Genomic DNA, 19,011 nt, shown 5'->3' with positions numbered 1-19,011 from the left:
TGCTTAGGTTTCACCAGCAAAACCAATATTTTGGAGTAGATTCTGACCTAAACCCCAGTAGCACAAGTGGCTAGCACTGTGGCTTCACAGCACCAGGGTCCCAGGTTCGATTCCCCGCTGGGTCACTGTCTGTGCGGAGTCTGCACGTTCTCCCCGTGTCTGCGTGGGGTTTTCTCCGGGTGCTCCGGTTTCCTCCCACTGTCCAAAGACGTGCAAGTTAGGTGGATTGGCCATGCTAAATTGCTCTTAGTAACCAAAAAGGTCAGGAGGGGTTATTGGGTTACAGGGACAGGGTGGAAGTGAGGGCTTAAGTGGGTCGGTGCAGACTCGATGGGCCGAATGGCCTCCTTCTGCACTGTATGTTTCATGTTCTGGTAAAGGAATATTTTGTATTTGTTACAGGGTAGTTGCTGAAGACATCCTTGCTTCGAAAAGGATTATACACCTACCATGGCTACAGCACAAGATAGTAAAGGTTAAATATTACAATCAGCACAGCAAAGAGGTTATTGAAAGTGGTATTTATGAGGAATCCAATTAGTAATCAACAACTTGAGAATTTATTTGTCACTTTTGCAGGAAAGCATCCCAAGGTGCCTGACTGGAGAGTTATGAAATAAAATTTGAGACTGAGCCACATGAGGCGATAGGAGGGCGTATGGTCAAAAGCTTGGTCAACCAGGTAGTTTCTTTGGGAGTATTCGAAAGGTGGAGAGAGAGAAGCGGAGCAGTTTAGGGAGAGAATTCCAGAGCCGGATCCCAAGCAGCTGGTGGCATGGTTGCCAATGATGGAGCGATGGAAACGGGGATGCACAAGAGGCCAGGTAGGTAGGAGGGAAAAGGCAGGGAGGAACAAGGCCATGACGGGATTTGAAGACAATTTTAAAATCGAGGCATTGCCGGAGCGGGAGCTATCATAGGTCAATAAGTAAAAGTTGCCATAGTCCCCGAGGACAATAGGCAGCTTTCCCTTTTTGTTAAGGAGGGCTGACTGGGGGGGGGGGGGGTGATTTAACCCGAGGGTCACTACATCTCAGGTGAGAGGCAGGGATGAGAAGATGGGGCCTTCACGGGTAACCTCAGCTGGCACGAGAATTGAACCTGTACTGTTGGTGTCGCTCCGCATGACAAGCCCGTCGTCCAGCGAACTGAGCTAATCGACCCAATCCTGCACCTTGACTGAACTATCAGTCAAGAGGAAATGGGACTGAGTGAACAAAGGCAGTGATTGATGAAAGATGAAAGTTCACCGAGGTGAAACTCAACTCGGTTTCTCTCTCCACAGATGCTGCCAGACCTGCTGAGTGTTTCCAACCTTGTCTCTTTTTATTTCAGATGTCCAACGTCTGAGTATTTTGCTTTTGTGCCGATTCCTAAACTAAATGAGCTTCTGCTACAACACTGAGCGATTGAAAGGGATTCCAGTCGGACGATATTTTTAGTCCTATTAGTCGAGGCCACATTGGTGAGATATTCACGGTTATGCTTTAGTCGTTGAGAGGTTTTAGCCTCAGGTGCTGACTCCTGAAGGGACAGACAGCAGGGATGTTACATCAGCTGTCCTTTCAGGAGTCAGCGCCTGAGGCTAAAACCTCTCAACGACTAAAGCATAACCGTGAATATCTCACCAATGTGGCCTCGACTAATAGGACTAAAAATATCGTCCGACTGGAATCCCTTTCAATCGCTCAGTGTTGCAGCAGAAGCTCATTTAGTTTAGGAATCGGCACAAAAGCAAAATACTCAGACGTTGGACATCTGAAACAAAAAGAGACAATGTTGGAAACACTCAGCAGGTCTGGCAGCATCTGTGGAGAGAGAACCCGAGTTGAGTTTCACCTCGGTGAACTTTCATCAATCCCCATAAACTGTCTGCCGTCGATTCATTTGGTTGGTTTTATTGTCTGCCGAGTGGCTCCTTAATTAAATCAAATAGTAATTTGTTTGCTCATTACCAAAGATGTTTTTTAAATTGGTTCCTTCTTTTATTGTGGCACAGTGAGTACCCCCCCCCCCCACACACACACACACACACATCCCCCCCCGCCCCCCCCCCACCGCCTTGAGCTGGATGCTCTGGGCTTGCATCCCACCCCGGGACTTCTTGACCAAGGAAAATGCATCTATAACGTGGCCAAACAGTTTGAGTTATTAACCTGCAAAATCCTTTCAATGCATGCTAATTGCAAGTGGTGGAAGCCGGACTAATGGAAAGACCGTCGGAGGCTCGACCATCACTATCCATTGCTTCAGGCTACAACATGCTTGTAGAAATGTGTGTCGCCACGGCAACTTGGGCTCTCTGAGTGAACTGTATAACACACCACCAACTACTTGTATTGTTGGGAGTGCTACAAACACAATTCACAACAAAAGGGTGGCGGAATGACACAAACATCAAACCAGTCCTTCCCAGATAACTCATGGGCTTCGTAACCAAGTGTCCTACCATTATCTTACAGTCTGCAATGAAAAATGAATGAATTTGGCAAGAGAGATCCAATAATTGAGATACCAGCTGAGCACAATAACTGATGATGTGCGAGCGATTTACCTTCCAATGGTTTGGGCAGGAAATGAGATGCCGGTTTCGTTTTCTTCACGCGATTTCCCTTCATGATTTGGCCATCCTTGTTGAAACCCAGGTACCAAGCTCTACCAGATTCCTGCTGTCTGTAGAGCATTGATGAATAGATCACATAGTAGTTTTCATATACGGATTCCTTGAACTTGCATTCGGGTGTAAAAAGTTCCTGTGGAGCAACAACATCAGTGGTTTTAACCAAGTCTTTGAGTTGGGCAGCAATCCACCATCTTCAAAAAAGACATTCTTATCTTAGAAGCATAAAATGGTTGCAAATCAGAAGGAGGCCATGCGGCCTGTCATGTCTGTGTTAGCTCTCTACGAGATCAACTCAGCTAGTCCCACATCCCCACCTTCTCTCTGGCACCCTGTAATCTTCTTTTCTGCAGGTCTTTATCCATTCCCTTTTGATAATCTCTATTGAACCTGCCTCCACCACACTCTTAGGCAGCGCATTCCAGATCCTAACCACATACTGCATGTCATGATATTCAGATAAACATATCATGGTGCAAACACACATACACACTGATGGACAGATCAACGGACCAATCAACACACACGCAACATCACAGCCAATCACCAGTGAGAGCACACGCACTATAAAACGGGGAACACCACAGTTCCCGCGCATTCCAGCAGGAGACAGCTCAGGGCACAGAGCTCACAGCGTGCCACTCAGACATACACCATGTGCTGAGTGAGATAGTGTTAGGGCTGGGTCCACAGGTTAACGGGTAAAGTACGAACCACAGTCATAAGTTTACAGATGTTGTTATCAAGAGTAATAAAACAGAGCTGTACCATCTACAACCGTGTTGGTTCGTTTGTATAGCAGAACACCCAACACGACACTGCATAAAGAACATTTTTTCTTCCTGTTTGATTCTTCTGGCAATCACTGTCAATCTTTGTTCTCTGGTTCTTGCCAAAGGGTACAGTTTCTCCCTACCTACCATGACCGGATCCCTCATGGTTTCGAATAACTTATCCAATATCCTCTCTACCTTCTCATCTCTAAGGGGCCAATCTGAGCTATCCAGGTCACCAAAGTAAGTCATCACTGGAATCATTCTTGTAAATTTTTATATACGTTCTTCCCAAAGCCTTCTCATCGCTCCTCAAGTGCGTGTCCAGAATTGGACACAATACTCCAGTTGAAGCCAAACCTGTGTTTCATAAAAGTTCACCATAACTTGCTTTCTTTTGTACTCCATTCCTTAAAGCCCAGATGCCTTCATCTCACATCCTCCGCTTTGCTGCTACTGGCAAAGTTCAGTGGCTGCCAAACTTCTGTTTTTCGATCTTGTCAGCAAAGCATTCCTTCTCCTCCTCACCGAGTTGCGATAAACTCAACACAGTTTTTTTTACTGATCTCATTCTTCCCCAGGACATCGCCAACGTGAGATTTCTCACCTTCCCTTGCTCTAGCAAGTGTCATGTTTTTTTGAAAATCAAGTTTGTTGCCACTTCAGCACCCAATGGAACTGTGTCTCAGTGGGCGGCGCTCCCACCCTGAGTCACAAGGCTTGCTGCACTACAGAGTCTTTGAGCATAACGTGTAGGTTCGTACTGTGAAAGACCTTTCGTAGCCTCAGGGCATCCCCAGGAATAAAACCAAAGCGATACGTTTGAAGTGTAGTCACTGTTGCAATGTAGGAAACATGGCATCCAATTCGCACACAGCAAACGCCCACATGCAGCACGGTCATCATGCTTAGATAGTTAGTTTTAGTGATGAGTTAATGATGTTAGTTAAGTGATGAATACTGGCCAGGACACCGGGGTTAACTACTCTGCCATTCTTCGAAATAGCACCGGGGGATCTTTACGCCCAGCTGGGAGAGCTGCCGGGGCCTCATTTAACATCAGGCAGTGTGGCACCCTCTCAGTACTGCACTGGGAGTGTCAGCGTAGATTTTTGTGTTCAAGTCTCCAGAGTGGGTCTTAAATCTATGGGTGTCATTCTGAGTGCTACTAACTGATAGACTGTTACAAAGTGGTTTGAAATGTCCTGCTACAGAAATGCAAGCCTTACATTCTCTGAAGTTGAGTATACAGAAGCAGTCTATTCAACCCATTGCGTTGATGTTGCTAGGGCAAATAGGTATTGCATTTTATTCCTTTGTACAACATCCACAGCAAAAGTTTTAACCTCCTTGTTTTAAATGAGTTCACACTGACATTAAGACAGAAAAATGTAACAGAAACAGATTTAACATTCATTCACTAATGTCACCAATAATAAATGCCAAGAATTATAACAGTGACACCTTGGTCCACAATAATTGTCATTGGAAACCCATTTAATTTCCCTTCTCACCATTGTTCTCCCCATGTGCATTGATTTATCTGCCCAGCCCCCCCCCCCCCCCCCCCCCCCAGCAGCATAACGTGAGCAGCTCATCCACAATTTGCATTGAAAGATAGTAGCTTTATCTTCTAATTGCAGTTTGTGCTCAGAACACCTTTTGCATACTTATTAAGAACCCTCGCCACAATGGGCAACCTCATTGGTTTCATTCTGCGTTTGTTGAACAGCTGACCTGAGGGTCTTTGACTAAACACTCGACTAAAATCTGAGCGCTGTGCAGAAGAATGTTCTCAAATGATGAGGTGTCGGTAAAACTCTATTATACAAAAGCTTTGCCCCGGACGGCAATGTTTTATTTGGCATTCACGCTATCTGTAACAGACAAGGATCCGTTGTGCGGAATCGCTGCCAATCATCACGTCCATTTTTCTCATTATGAAAATTGAATGCAGTACCCGCCTGGCAGAGAGCATAATTTAGATTACCCGCTTAACGTACACCTTCATCCAACCTGGGAGCCGAACAAAACATTTGTTATTAAACTCTGATGATCTCGATTAACTTATAACAAGTGAGGTGTGGAATAAATTAATCAGCGCGCTTACTCCATGGATTTGATTATTGTCATGTGTACCGAGGTACAGTGAAAGGTATTTTTCTGCCTCAAAGGTAATTTCCTGGTGACGGTACTAAGATTCGCCTGCATTGGCGGAATCCTCTGTTCTCAAGTCTAAGTTCAGCGGCAGGTACGGAAGCGGCAGTGATTCCTGTTGAGGGGTGCACCAAGGGAAGATTCCTTTTAGTTTGATTTATATAATGTTATACATTCTGTTGTTTATTTCTCATCCTTATTTATCTTTTCTCATTCACTCAGAGGATGTGGGCGTCGCTGGCTACGGCAGCATTTGTTGCCCATCCCATAATTGCTCTTCAGAAGGTGGTGGTGGGCTGCCTTCTTCAATCACTGCAGTCCATCATAGTGCCTTGATACAACGGGGTGGCTTGCTAGGCCATTTCCGAGGGCAGTCAAGATCCAACCACATTGCTGTGGGCCGGGAGTCACGAACAAGCCTGAGCTATTAGCCGGACACGCAAGATCACATGGCCTATTTCGAAGAAGAGAAAGGGAGATGGGGTAAGGATGGAAGGTTTCCTTCCCTGACTAATGGCCTTCAGGGAAGGAAATCTGCTGTCCTTACCCGGTCTGGCCTACATGTGACTCCAGACCCACACGACGATAGGGTTGACTCTTAACTGCCCCTCTAAAATGGCCAAGCAAGCCACTCAGTTCAAGGGAAATTAGGGATGGGCAGCAAATGCTGGCCCAACCAACGCGCCCACATCCAAGATCGAATAAAAGGGCATTAGTAAACCAGATAGGTTTGCGTAGCGGCAGATAGGGAGGGAGCGAGGCCATGGAGGGATTTGAAAACAAGGGTGAGAATTTGAAAGTGAAGGCGTTGCTCAACAGGGAATCAAAGTAGGTCAACAATTTGAGTTCCCTGCGTTCCTCCAATTCTGGCCTCTTGGGCGTTTTCTACTTTGAGACACTCAAAAGAACAAAGAACAAAGAACTGTACAGCACAGGAACAGGCCCTTCGGCCCTCCAAGCCCGTGCCGACCATGCTGCCCGACTAAACTACAATCTTCTACACTTCCTGGGTCCGTAACCCTCTATTCCCATCCTATTCATGTATTTGTCAAGATGCCCCTTAAATGTCACTATCGTCCCTGCTTCCACCACCTCCTCCGGTAGCGGGTTCCAGGAACCCACTACCCTCTGTGTAAAAAACTTGCCTCGTACATCTACTCTAAACCTTGCCCCTCGCACCTTAAACCTATGCCCCCTAGTAATTGACCCCTCTACCCCGGGGAAAAGCCTCTGACTATCCACTCTGTTTATGCCCCTCATAATTTGGTAGACCTCTATCAGGTCGCCCTCGCTAAAACCTCCCTCGTTAAGGAAGCTATGGGTCACCTGTCCTGATATTTCTTTGTGGGGCTCAATGTTGGATTTTGGCTGTCAACATTCCTGTAAAGCACCGCGGGGTGTTTGCAACAACAACTTGCATTCATACAGCGCCTTTAATGGAGCAAAAGATCCCAATGTGCTTCACAGGAATGTTTATCAGATTATAGTTGGCACTGAGCCCCCATAAGGAGACATCAGGACAGGTGATCAAAGCCCTGGTGAAAAGGTACAATTCGAATACTGAGGGTCTTCTGGAATCCTTATTTCAAACTAATAAATTGGCAGTGACATTTGGAGTTTCCAAAAGGAAGCCAGCATCCAACAGGGAATAAGAGAGAAACTGAGAAAAACAACAGCTTCATGGCAAGAATGGAGAATGTGCCAATAATGGGCCAGAATAGGAATTAATGGAATAATTGATTAGTCACATACTAATGAGAGAGGAATGCACCAACAACAGATGTGAAGATATTGGGTATCTCACAGATTAAATTTAGGTGTGTTACAGTTTGATAAAGTAAAGAACAAAGTCCTTTTCACAGTAAATGTGACCACCTATACAGGAGGGTTTGATATTATAGAATTCTTCGGTAAATAAGAAAGACTTGGAATTTCTGTAGTGGTCTTTCAAAAACCCAAGACACCACGGAACGCTTTACAGCTACTGCTGCGGTGTAGTTCCAGCTGTAACATGGGAAAGAGAGGAGACAAGTGTGCACAGCAAGCTGCCATGAACAACAATGCAGTAATGTCCAGATAATCTGGTCTTTTTTTACTGATGGTGCTGGAGGGCTAGATGCTGGGCAGGAGGCCAAGGGAAACAACCGTCACCTTTCTCGTCTTTCAAAATAGTGCCGGGTGAGCTTGTGTGTCCACCTGAGAATGGTCTTGGCTTGACATCCCAAATGGCAGCCAGCGCCGCCAACAACCTCAGTACTGGCCTGGAGTATGTTTCCAAGTCTCCGGAGAGGGACTTGCATCGACTGAATCAGAGAGGAGTGTGTTGTCAGTGAGCCATGACTGACACCTGAAGATATCATTTGATTAGCAGATCATCAGTGTTACTTAATGCCAACAGCGTGCTGACTATGCCTTCCTGAATAATAATTCCGTTTCTGCATATCTGGTCCCTCTAACTCCTTCAATCCTGTATGTGACTAGACTTAACGCTGCTGTCTTGCTAACTATGTAGTTTATAAATCGCGTATAAACTGTGATAACCCAGATAACGGTGGCTGTTCAATCAACCAGACTTTCAAATGATGGGCCGGGGAGGTTTAAACTATGAGAACAGGCAATTTCTTTGATCAAAGATTAGGTAATCGAAACGCTTTCTTTCATCCAGAGCATGGTGTGTTTAAAATGCAAATAAAGTCAGTGAGGTGTCAGACTCAGTAATTCTCTGTAAATTATAGTGCTGTATTTTAAGAGGATCCACTTTACGTGCCTGCGGTAGCAAGCAAAATTGTGTTTTCGCCTCAGGGAGTAGGAAGGGAGTCTGTGTTATTGCTACGGGCACAATTCACTGTTAAAATGATTAATATTTAATTTAATCAAAGTTGCAGGTCGAAGTGTGAATCCAGAGACCTGAGGACACACCCCAGGGCACTACAGAGGGAGTCCTGCACTGCCACAGAGTCAGAGAGTTTTACAGCACAGAAAGAGGCCCTTCAGCCCATCGGCTCCGTGCCGGCCACCAAGGCCCTATCTATTCTAATCCCATTTTCCAGCACTTGGTCTGTCTCCCTGTATGCAATGATGGGGACGCCGTCTTTCTGATCAGACAAACTGAGGATCCCATCTGACCTAAGATTCTCCCTGGGTCAACAGGGCAGGGGAGATCCCGCTTGGGCTATAGCTATCCCTCAGCCAACATTATTAAAAATAGTCACGCGGGAGTGCAAATCTTGAATCTTGTTGAAAAGAGAGACATGGTCCTAGAATCACAGAATCCCGACAATGCAGAAGGAGGCCATTCGGCCCATCAAATCTGCACCGACCCTTTGAAAGACCACCCTACCCAGGTCCAATCCCATGCCCTAGTCCTGCAACTCCAGCCTAAGGGGCAATTTAGCATGGCCAATCCACCTAACCTGCACATCTTTGGACTGTGGGAGGAAACCGGAACACCCGGAGGAAACCCACGCAGACACGTTGGAACGTGCAAACTCCACACAGTCATTCGAGGCCAGAATCAAACCCAGGTCCCTGGCGCGGTGAGGCAGCGGTGCTAACCACTGTGCCGCCATGCCACTTTTCATCGAGTACCCAGCTGGTGAAACACAGGATTGTCAAATTTCAAGCATTCACAACAATTTACCCTGTAGGATGCTGATTGGTTGAGGCATTGCGATAGAAAAAGCAATGGCGGACAACAGGCTCCATAATTACCCGGGTAATTCAAAAAAGGTGCAAGGTTTGAACATATTCTTTTGGTTTGCAGAGTTTGGTTCACTGAGTATGAATGTATGTTTCTTCTAGCAAGTGTAAATGAGCCTCGTAAAAGAATCGGCTGGTTGCCTTCAAGTGGTTGCTTGTGTAACTATTGGTGCACTCAGGATTGTTCAGCAAGTGCTGCCCAATCACAGAATCACATCTAACAGCAGACGTTTTGTCTTGGGTTTTGCAAGTGCGGACTGGTTGAGGATGATCTGTCCTCTGTCTGTTCGGCAATCTGCCAATCTTGTGGCTGTCCCGACGAGTGCAAAGTGAGAAGTTTTGGAAATACCAGTATACAGATTATTCTTAAACTTGTGTTCTGAAGTGATTGTCCCATTCCCCCTGTGGCAGAATGAACAGTTCTTAAACAAAGCTTTGCAAGACATATATCTGTGAATCACAAAACTGAAAGACATATGGTACATTGATTGACATTGTTGCTTTGGGTAATCAAGGTTCCACTCTATTCCAACACAAGAATTATATCAGATCAGCCATTGAATGGTGGAGCAGACTTGATGGGCCGAATGGCCTACATCAGCTCTTACATCCTCTGGTGCAGAAACATCCACAGTGCTGGTAGGGAGTGGCGGCACGGTGGTGCAGTGGTTAGCACTGCTGCCTCACGGCACCGAGGACCCGGGTTCGATCCCGGCCCCGGGTCACTGTCCGTGTGGAGTTTGCACATTCTCCCCGTGTCTGTGTCCCTACAACCCAAAGATGCGCAGGGTAGATGGATTGGCCACGCTAGATTGCCACTTATTGGTAAAAAAAGAACTGGTTACACTAATTTTTTTTTAAAAAAGTGCTGAAATGGAGGATGTTGCAGGATGTTGACCCAGTGACAGCAAAGGAACGGGAATATCGTTCCAAGTCAAGATGGTGAATGCCTTTTCTTTGTTAACGGGATGTGGGTGTTACTGGCTCGGACAGCATTCAATGCCCATTTTTAATTGCCTTTGGAGAAATTGGTGTTCCGTGCTTTTTCTGCCCTTGTCCTTCTAGATGGCAGAGGTCACGGGTTTGGATGGTGCTGTTGAAGGAACCTTGCTGAGTTCCTGCAGTGCACCTTGTAGATGGTACACACGGCTGCCACTGCGCGTCAGTGGTGGAGGGAGTGACTGTTTAAGGTGGTGTAAGGGGATGCTTTCAAATTTCCAATTTTGAAGAGTACAGGGTTCCATAAAAGGAACAGAAGGCAGGATTACAATACCGTCTGTCTCTCCCAGTCGCCAGTCTTAGGCTTTGTTTTCCCCCTGAGGCATTTGATGCCATTCTTAACTCCTTCGGCACATGTGCATTGTGAGCATGCCACAGAGGACAAGCATCTAACTGTGTACATACACCACTTGCCTGTTAATGGAGCAAGAATCTTGCTAATAAAAGAGGCAACATTTGGCGACAGGTGTTGGAAAGAGTCATAAGTTGAGTCGATGGTGCATTGCATCTCTGGAATGTCAATATCTCAAAAACGTCCGTCTGGTTTACTCAGCTGCCCCAATCATTAACATCAGTAATCTCAGACCAGGAATAAACAGAACAAAATCCTGTTGAAGTGAAGTCACTGGTGTAATGTTGGAAATACAGCAGCCAGGCAGCACGTTGGCGCAGTGGTAGCACTGCAGTCTCACGGCGCCGAGGTCCCAGGTTCGATCCCGGCTCTGGGTCACTGTCCGTGTGGAGTTTGCACATTCTCCCCGTGTCTGCGTGGGTCTCACCCTTACAACCCAAAGATGTGCTGGGTAGGTGGATTGAACATGCTAAATTGCCCCTTAATTGGAAAAATGAATTGGGTACTCTAAATTTATTTTTTTTAAAAAGGAAATGCAGCAGCCAGTTTGTGCACAGCAAGCTCCCACAAGCAGCGTTAAAATATTGAGCCAATCACCTGTTTTCCAATGACCCATCGCCCGCACCTCTGCCAACACACCACACCTTCCCTCCCAAAACCATGACAGGGTCCTCTAGACTTCACTTTTCACCTTAACAACCTCCACATCGAGAGGATCATCCTCCGCTGCTTCCTCCAATGCCCACAAGTATGACCCCCAACCCTCCAGTCGTTTGCCATTTCAGCTCAGCACCCTGCCCTCTTGCCCACAGGTCTGCCTAGCCCTGCTGCAATGTCCCGGTGAAGCCCAACACAAGCTGGAAGTACAAGGCCTCATGCTCCGATTAGGCACGTTACTGCCTCCTGGGCTCAACATTGAGTTCAACAACTTGAGACAGTAAACTTCCCCCTCCAACTTTACTCCCCGCCCCCCACCACCACCCCCCCCCCCCCCCCCCCACCCCACCACCACACCCACTTCTCTTTTTGTAATTTGTTCTTCAGCTCCCTGGCCTGCCCCAAGACAATCCCCCCCCCCGCCCCCCACCCCCCTGGCCACATGGTGCTTACTGCTCAGTTGCTCCCATGAACACATTCTGCCATCTCACGTATTGCCACCATTACCACTCCCCCTTTGGCTTACGTCCATGGCGAATCTGTCAATATCTGCTTTGTTCCGAACCTATCTCTGGTCTTCTATCCTGACCCAGCTCCACCGCCCCTATTCCATCGATACAATTCCGTACATTTCTACCTCGCTTCATTCCTGTAGAAGGGTCATTTAGACCTGAATCGTTAACTCTGTTTCTCTCTCCACAGACGCTGCCAGACCTGCTGAGTTTATCCAGCATTTTCTGTTTTCTTTTCAGATTCCCAGCATCTGCAGTAGACGCCACAGGATCCTTACAGTGCAGAAGGAGGCCATTTGGCCCAGTGAGTTTTCACTGACTCTCTGAAAGAGCATCCTACCTAAGCCCACTCCACCGCCCTACCCTGTATCCCTATCTTTGGACACTGGGGAGCACTTTAGCAGGGCCAATCCATCTAACCGGCACATCTTTGGACTGTGGGAGGAAACCGGAGCACCCAGAGGAAACCCATGCAGACACGGGGAGAAAGTGCAAACTCCACACAGTCACCCAAGGCCAGAATCAAACCTGGGCCCCTGGCGCGGTGGGGCAGCAGTGCTAACCACTGTGCCATCATGTCGCCCTTTTTTGCTTTTATTCTGGTGTTGTTGGTTGAGGAATAAATAGTTCTAAATTCTCCCACAAGGAAATATCCTCTCCACATACACACTGTCAGGACCCCTCAGGATCTTACATTTTTTAATCAAGTCACCTCTTACGCTTTCAAACTCCAGCGGATACAAGTCCAGCCTCTCCAAACTCTCCTCGTACATCAATCGCTTCAGTCCTGTAGAAGGGTCATTTAGACCTGAAACGTTAACTCTGTTTCTCTCTCCACAGACGCTGCCAGACCTGCAGAGTTTATCCAGCAGGTTAGATGGTTAGGTGGGTTAGATGGCTTTTGTTTCGGTGCAACATCGTGGGCGGAAGGGCCTGTACTGCGCTGTATCGTTCTATGGTCTATGTTCTATGTAATCCGCCTATTCCTGGTATTAATCTGGATACTTCCAATGTATTTGCATCTTTCCTTAAATAAGGAGACCAGTACCATACTCCAGATGTGGTCCCACCAATGGTGTGTATAACTGAAGCAAAATCTCCCTCCTTTTGTATTTCATTCCCCTTGCAATAAAGCCTTTTGGGTTTTCTTGTCCCCTTTCAGCGACGTAGCATCGTTTTCAACTGGCGAAAATGAGTATGAGGTGTGAATGGAGATTTGCACGAATGAGCATTCATATAACTTAGGAAAGTTCATAAGATATAGGAGCAGATTTAGGCCATTCGGCCCATCGAGTCTGCTCCGCCATTCTATCATGGCTGATATGTTCCCCATCTGCTACCTACAATGTTACAGACCAAGAGCTGGATTGTGAAATCAGCCAGAGCATCTCCTCCCTAGAACACATGACCTAGGAGCGGGAGTTGGCAATTTAGCCTCCCGAGCCGAACACCCTCATGATGGCTGGTCCCATCCTGGCCTCAACTCCACCGTCCTGCCCGCTCTCCGTAACCCTGCAACCCATTACCAATTAAAAATCTGTCTAACTCCTCCTTAAATTTACTCACTGTCCCAGCATCCACCGCACTGTGGGGGAGCGAATTCCACAGATTCACAACCCTTTGGGAGAAGTAGATTCTCCTCCAATCTGTTTTAAATTTTCTACCTCTTATTCTAAGATTCTGACCTCTCATTCTAGAATGCCGCACAAGAGGAAGCATCTGCTCCATGTCTACTGTATTCATACGTTTCAGCATCTTGTACACCTCAATTAGGTCTCCGCTCATTCTTCTAAACTCTCGAGAGTACAGGCCTAAATTGTGCAATCTCTTATCATACGACAAGCCCCTCATCTCTGGAATCAATCTAGTGAACCTCTTCTGAACTGCCTGCAATGCCGCTACATCTTTCCTCCAATAAGGGGACATGACCTGTCAATAGCTCATTTAAACAGGACATGACAAAATGGACAATGTGGACTGCGACTATTGCAGGGAGGAAGTGGTGCATGTCTGAAATGCATATTGGAAAATGACATTTCCTTAGCCTCCTGTTCACGGTCCCTTCCTAATGCCCCTTCCTGCTGTGCATCAGGGGAAGACACAGTGGAATTTTTACCCTTATTTTCAAGCACAAAATTACCAACTGCTAACATTTATAATGCCTGCAGGTGAAACGCACTCACATACATAATAGAGTCTAACAACACAGGAGGCCATCGTTTCTGTACTGTCCCTTAGAAAAGTGTTATTCAATGAATCCCACTTGCCCCTACTCTTTCTGCCAGGAGCCCAACACATATCCAAACAATTTTATGAAAATTACCATCAGATTCAACTTGGGTATATTTCTCATACATGTTTATGTCAACTTGAGGGGAAATGACAATAACAACTGTATTGCAACAGTACCTCTCATATTTCAACATTAAAGTGGTAAGGGATGTAAGTGCGATACTGTGTAGTCCACTGATATTGCGACTGCAGCTTTAAAAAAAAAAAATTACATTTTAGTTGTTTTCTCTCCTTCGTCCCTCCAGTGAAATGTATCATTTCCTGGCTGTGAAGCACTCTGCGGAGTGCCAGAGCAGCATTGCTAACAGACAGCCAGCCGGGAGGTGTATGAGAGAAACCCAGGGTGATTCATCCTCCTATTTTCACTCCTTTCTGTTGAGGAAGTAACTTAATTTTCCTGTGAGCTTCCACTAGAGGCTCCTGGCTGTGATTTGCAAGCACGTAGGATAGGAAAATCCTAAAGGCATTCTCAACTGCGGTAAATGTCATCATTGCATTAACTTCCAGACGCTGCAATCTTCTTGTGACCTTCAGGCAGGGAGGCTCTTCCGACAGAATTCCGAAGCATCGGTGGAATTTTACCCTTCTCCTCAGTTATGCACAGATGACAATTTGGTTTTTTTTCGCTGTCTGCATTCTTCCATTCATACTCCACCGACAAAGATCATTTTACACACCCCATCACCTATTGTGTGTCGGGGTTTGGACCTGCTAAGTCAAATTCTGCTTTGTTTCAAGGGGTCGTTTAAAGGCGATATTCCGAGGATCACAGCCTTTGATTCTGTTTGTTGCTTTAGTGAAAGATTAAATCCAATTGTCCAAATCATGACTAAAAGTGACATTGCGAATATTACTCTAGGCATGTTCCCCAATCAAAGAACTGCATTACCTGTTCATACTGTGCAACGCAAGTGCCTTTCTGCCTTCAGCACTTTGAAGCTTTCATTTTTGGTCAGAATGTTTAACCAATTTGACGTGGATGCTGCGTTTGGACATTGTGCCTCCCACCCCTGGGTAATGGTGTCAGCCTTAGCGCCGGTGGTAGGAATTTGAGGCGGTGGCTTGTGAAAGGGGGGGGGGGAGTTTCCCAGAGTGTCCTGGAGCAAATATTTATCCCCCAACCAACATCAGCAAAGCCGTTGGTCTGGTCATTTTCTTGTTGCAGTTTGTGGGAGCTTGCTATGCGCAAATCGGCTGTTGTGGCTGCTGCACTGCAAAAGTGGTCACACTGGAAAAGCATTCCATTGGCTGCAAAGCACTTTCAGGTGAATGAAGCTTTCAAAGGTCTGCTCTTTTATTTCCATCAGAGAGGAGTTCAGTCATGACGAGAGGCTGGATTAGGGGGGGTTGTTTTATAGGAGGGATGTGATTGCACTGGCGAGGGTGCAGAGGTGATTCACCAGGATGCTGCCTGGGTTGGAGTGTCGGAGCTATGAGGGAAGATTGGATAGGCTGGGGCTGTGTTCCTTGGAGCAGCGAAGGTTGAGAAGGGACCAGTTAGAGGTGTATAAGACAATGAGGGGCATAAAGCAACAAACAGAAAAAGATAGATGCCTTTCTAAAGAATAAAGGGATTCGGGGATATGGTGTAAGGGCCGGAGAGTGGAGCTGAGTCCACAAAGATCAGCCATGATCTCATTAAATGGCGGAGCAGGCTCTAGGGGCCAGATGGCCTACTCCTGCTCCTAGTTCTTATGTTCTGATAGAAAGGGTGAATAGGAAAGCAGTTTTGCCAATAGTAGAGCGGTCAATAACCAAGGGACATAGATTTAAGGTAAGAGATAGAAGGCTAGAAGGGGAGTTGAGGCGAAACCTATTCACCCACAAGGTGGTGGGAGCTGGAAGTTACTGACTGAAAGAGTGGCTGGGTCAGAAACTCTCGGAACATTTAAGAAGTATTTAGATATTTAGGGATTTAGATAGAGGTGGCACAGTGGGTTAGCACTGCTGCCTCACAGCGCCAGGGACCGGGTTCAATTCCGGCTTTGGGTGACTGTGTGGAGTCTGCACTTTCTCCCCGTGTCTCCGTGGGTTTCCTCCCACAATCCAAAGATGTGCAGGTGAGGTGGATCGGCGGTGTTAAATTTCCCCTTAGTGCCCAAAGATGTGTAGGTTCGGTAGGGTTGCTGGGATAGGGCAGGGCCGTGGGCCTCGTTAGGGCGTTCTTTCAGAGGGTCGGTGCAGACCCGATGGGCTGAATGGCCTCCTTCTGCATTGTAAAAGTTCCATGATTCTATATTCATTTGCACTACCATTACCTCCAGGGCTATGGGTCAAGTACTGGAAAATTGGATTAGAGTAGTCAGATCTTTGTTTAGCGACATGGAAACGATGGGCAGAATGGCCTCCTTCTGTCCTGTCAATCTCTATAATCTTCTCAACTCCAAACAGTATGGATTAGAGAGAGAGAATAGGCTCCTCCTGTTGCCAAGTATTTAACTCTCCCATTCTATTTATGTCTGCTCTTTGATCACATCAAGGTTGATGCACTCTGCCTGCCCAAAGGGGCAATCACAGAAATACCCAGGCAACATAAAGGGGGCAGAAACCCAGTTTTGTGTCTGACAGTCCCTTTCTTCCTGCCCTTCAGGTTAAAGTATCTGAGTTACCGGATAAGCTCAGAGAGCTGGGACTCGATTTAGGATTGACCAGACTGAGGTGAATGTAATGAAGGGAATGGATTGCATTCTGGTGGATAGATTGTTCCAGTTAAATAGGTTAGCGGGGGACTAGAGCCACAGTTTTCAAATTGCCAAGGCCCCGTCCAGGTTAGATGTCAGGCGCTGGGTTCTTTCTCCATGTACTGTGTATCTCTGGAACAGGCTGCCATTCGTGAGGCGGATGCTGTTTCACTGAATTCTTTTAAGTGAGAGCTGCACTTGATTCTGCCTGAGGCAGAGATCATCTCTTACAAAATGTTTTTAAGTGCTTGAATGGAGAATAGGTTGGGGAAAGAGAAGAATGCCCCACATCCTTCCCTCTTTGCCATAGGAGTGCTCGAGGCAGATATTCTATATCTAAATAAGGGAAGCTGGATAAACATAAAAGGGAGAATGGAACAGAAGGATATGCTGATAGGGTGAGATTATCGACCCCTACAGTGCAGGAGGAGGCCATTCAGCCCATCGAGTCTGCACCAGCCCTCGGAAAGAACACTCTACTCAGGCCCACTTCCCACCCCCCCCTGTGCCCGTAACCCCACCTAATTATTGTTCACTAAGGGGCAAATTTAACATGGCCAATCCATCTAATCTGCACATCTTTGGACTTGTGGGAGGAAACCGGAGCACCCGGAGGAAACCCACGCAGACACGGGGAGAACGTGCAGACTCCGCACAGACAGTCACCCGAGGCTGGAATCGAACCCCACCCTGCCGCCCCACAGGATGTAGTACACAGCCTATGCTGTAATTAAGATGGAAATTGGATTCGGTTCTTGACTGGTTTCTCGCCTGCCCTAGAGGTCACATGGTGTAAAGGTGGGGCACAGAATCTGTGTTCTGATACACAAGGTGTCACGATTATGTGGGAGACGTGAACCAGGCTTATTAACACATGAATTTGTTTTTGCTCTGAAACAGCAGCCGTATCAAACGCTTGGCAGTGGAGAGTGAAATATGCGTTGCACCCCAACCCATTAATCTTCTGGACACCTGGTTAATGGAAATCAGAGTTTCTTCTCCACCGCAGCTTGCTCACTGTGTATTACAATATTCCGATGTGCAGTTATTAGCGAATGAGAAGGAATCACTGGTACAAGGCAACACAAAGAGACTTGTGCGTGTTTCCACTTCCCAGTATCCTTGCTGGACTGGATTGAAGCATCGGATGCTTCACGCAACCTGTTTTTGTTGGCAAGAGAAAGAGTGCTAGCCAATAGTTACAAAGCAGCAGCTGCCTCAAGCATCAAAACATCATCAGACTAAAGAAACCCAGGAGAGGGTTTTCAAGTTTAATTTACTCAGCTGTTTCAGTTTTATACTGAAGGCCTCAAAAGGGAGCCAGCGTTTAAAAGGTGCTTATGTTAAAATTGAGCACGAAAGACATGTTCACTTTCAGATCTGTAGCCCAATAATTTGTCATAATGTGCCTCGACAGAACTAGGGCAGCAATTTAAACCTTTATTGACTTGCTGCAAGTCTGAGGAAGCGGGGATGGTCCTGGGAAAGCATCCGGGTAACAATGGTGACGTTCCAAAGGCCGAGAATTAAATCCCTTACAAATCTCAACAGCAGAAAAAATATATATAAACCCACAGCACTTGGAAAATGTGCGCGGTCACAAATCATAGACGGACGGAATGTTTACGGTGCAGAAAGAGGCCACTTGGCCCATCATCTCTGTACCAGCCCACAAACAAGTCACCCAGCCTAATCCAACTTTCCAGTGTTTGGAACGTGGCCCTGTCGGTTACGGCACTTGAGGAGTATATCCAGACACCTTTTCAATGGATTCTTGCCTCCACTCCCCTTTCAGACTCAAATCGATTCCAATGATTTGCCCACAACCGACGTTAGATTGACTGGCCTGTAATTATTCGATCTATCCCCAACTCCATTTTCAAATAAAGGTTCAACGTTAGCAGACCTGCAGTCCTCCGGCACCATACCTACGCCCAGTGAGGATTGGAAAATGATGGTCAAACACTCTGTTATTTTCTCTCTGTCTTTTTTAACAGCCTGGGGTGCATTTTACAATCCGGCCCTGGTGATTTATCCACTTTCAAGGATGATAGTCGCTTCAATACTTCCTCTCTCCGTGGGCATCATTCTTCGCGCCCCGGGCCGGGCCGGAGAATCTCCGCAGCCGCACCGCCCCGACGCCGGTGCGCGATTCTCCGAGGTGCGCAGAATTGCCGCCATTTGCACCGGCGTGTTTGACGTGGCGCCGGTCGCGGGCCTCTGTACGCGGCAGGGCCGCCGATTCTCCGGCACGGATGGGCCGAGCGGC

The 19,011-nt window shown here is 46.9% G+C and overlaps 1 protein-coding gene across 1 annotated transcript in view; it reads right to left on the bottom strand.

The window, feature by feature from the left end:
• fgf14 (fibroblast growth factor 14) overlaps positions 1-19,011 on the bottom strand; it is a 622,751-nt gene that overhangs the window by 8,941 nt on the left and 594,799 nt on the right. The window contains exon 4 of the mRNA XM_072476053.1: positions 2,555-2,753. Coding sequence (XP_072332154.1) covers positions 2,555-2,753 — 199 coding nt within the window. The remainder of the gene's footprint in view (positions 1-2,554; positions 2,754-19,011) is intronic.

This window comes from Scyliorhinus torazame, chromosome 15 (assembly GCF_047496885.1).
Source record: "Scyliorhinus torazame isolate Kashiwa2021f chromosome 15, sScyTor2.1, whole genome shotgun sequence".
Taxonomy (NCBI): Eukaryota; Metazoa; Chordata; class Chondrichthyes; order Carcharhiniformes; family Scyliorhinidae; genus Scyliorhinus; species Scyliorhinus torazame.
Note: the sequence above shows the minus strand (reverse complement) of the source record. Positions and strands in the feature narration are given on the sequence as shown.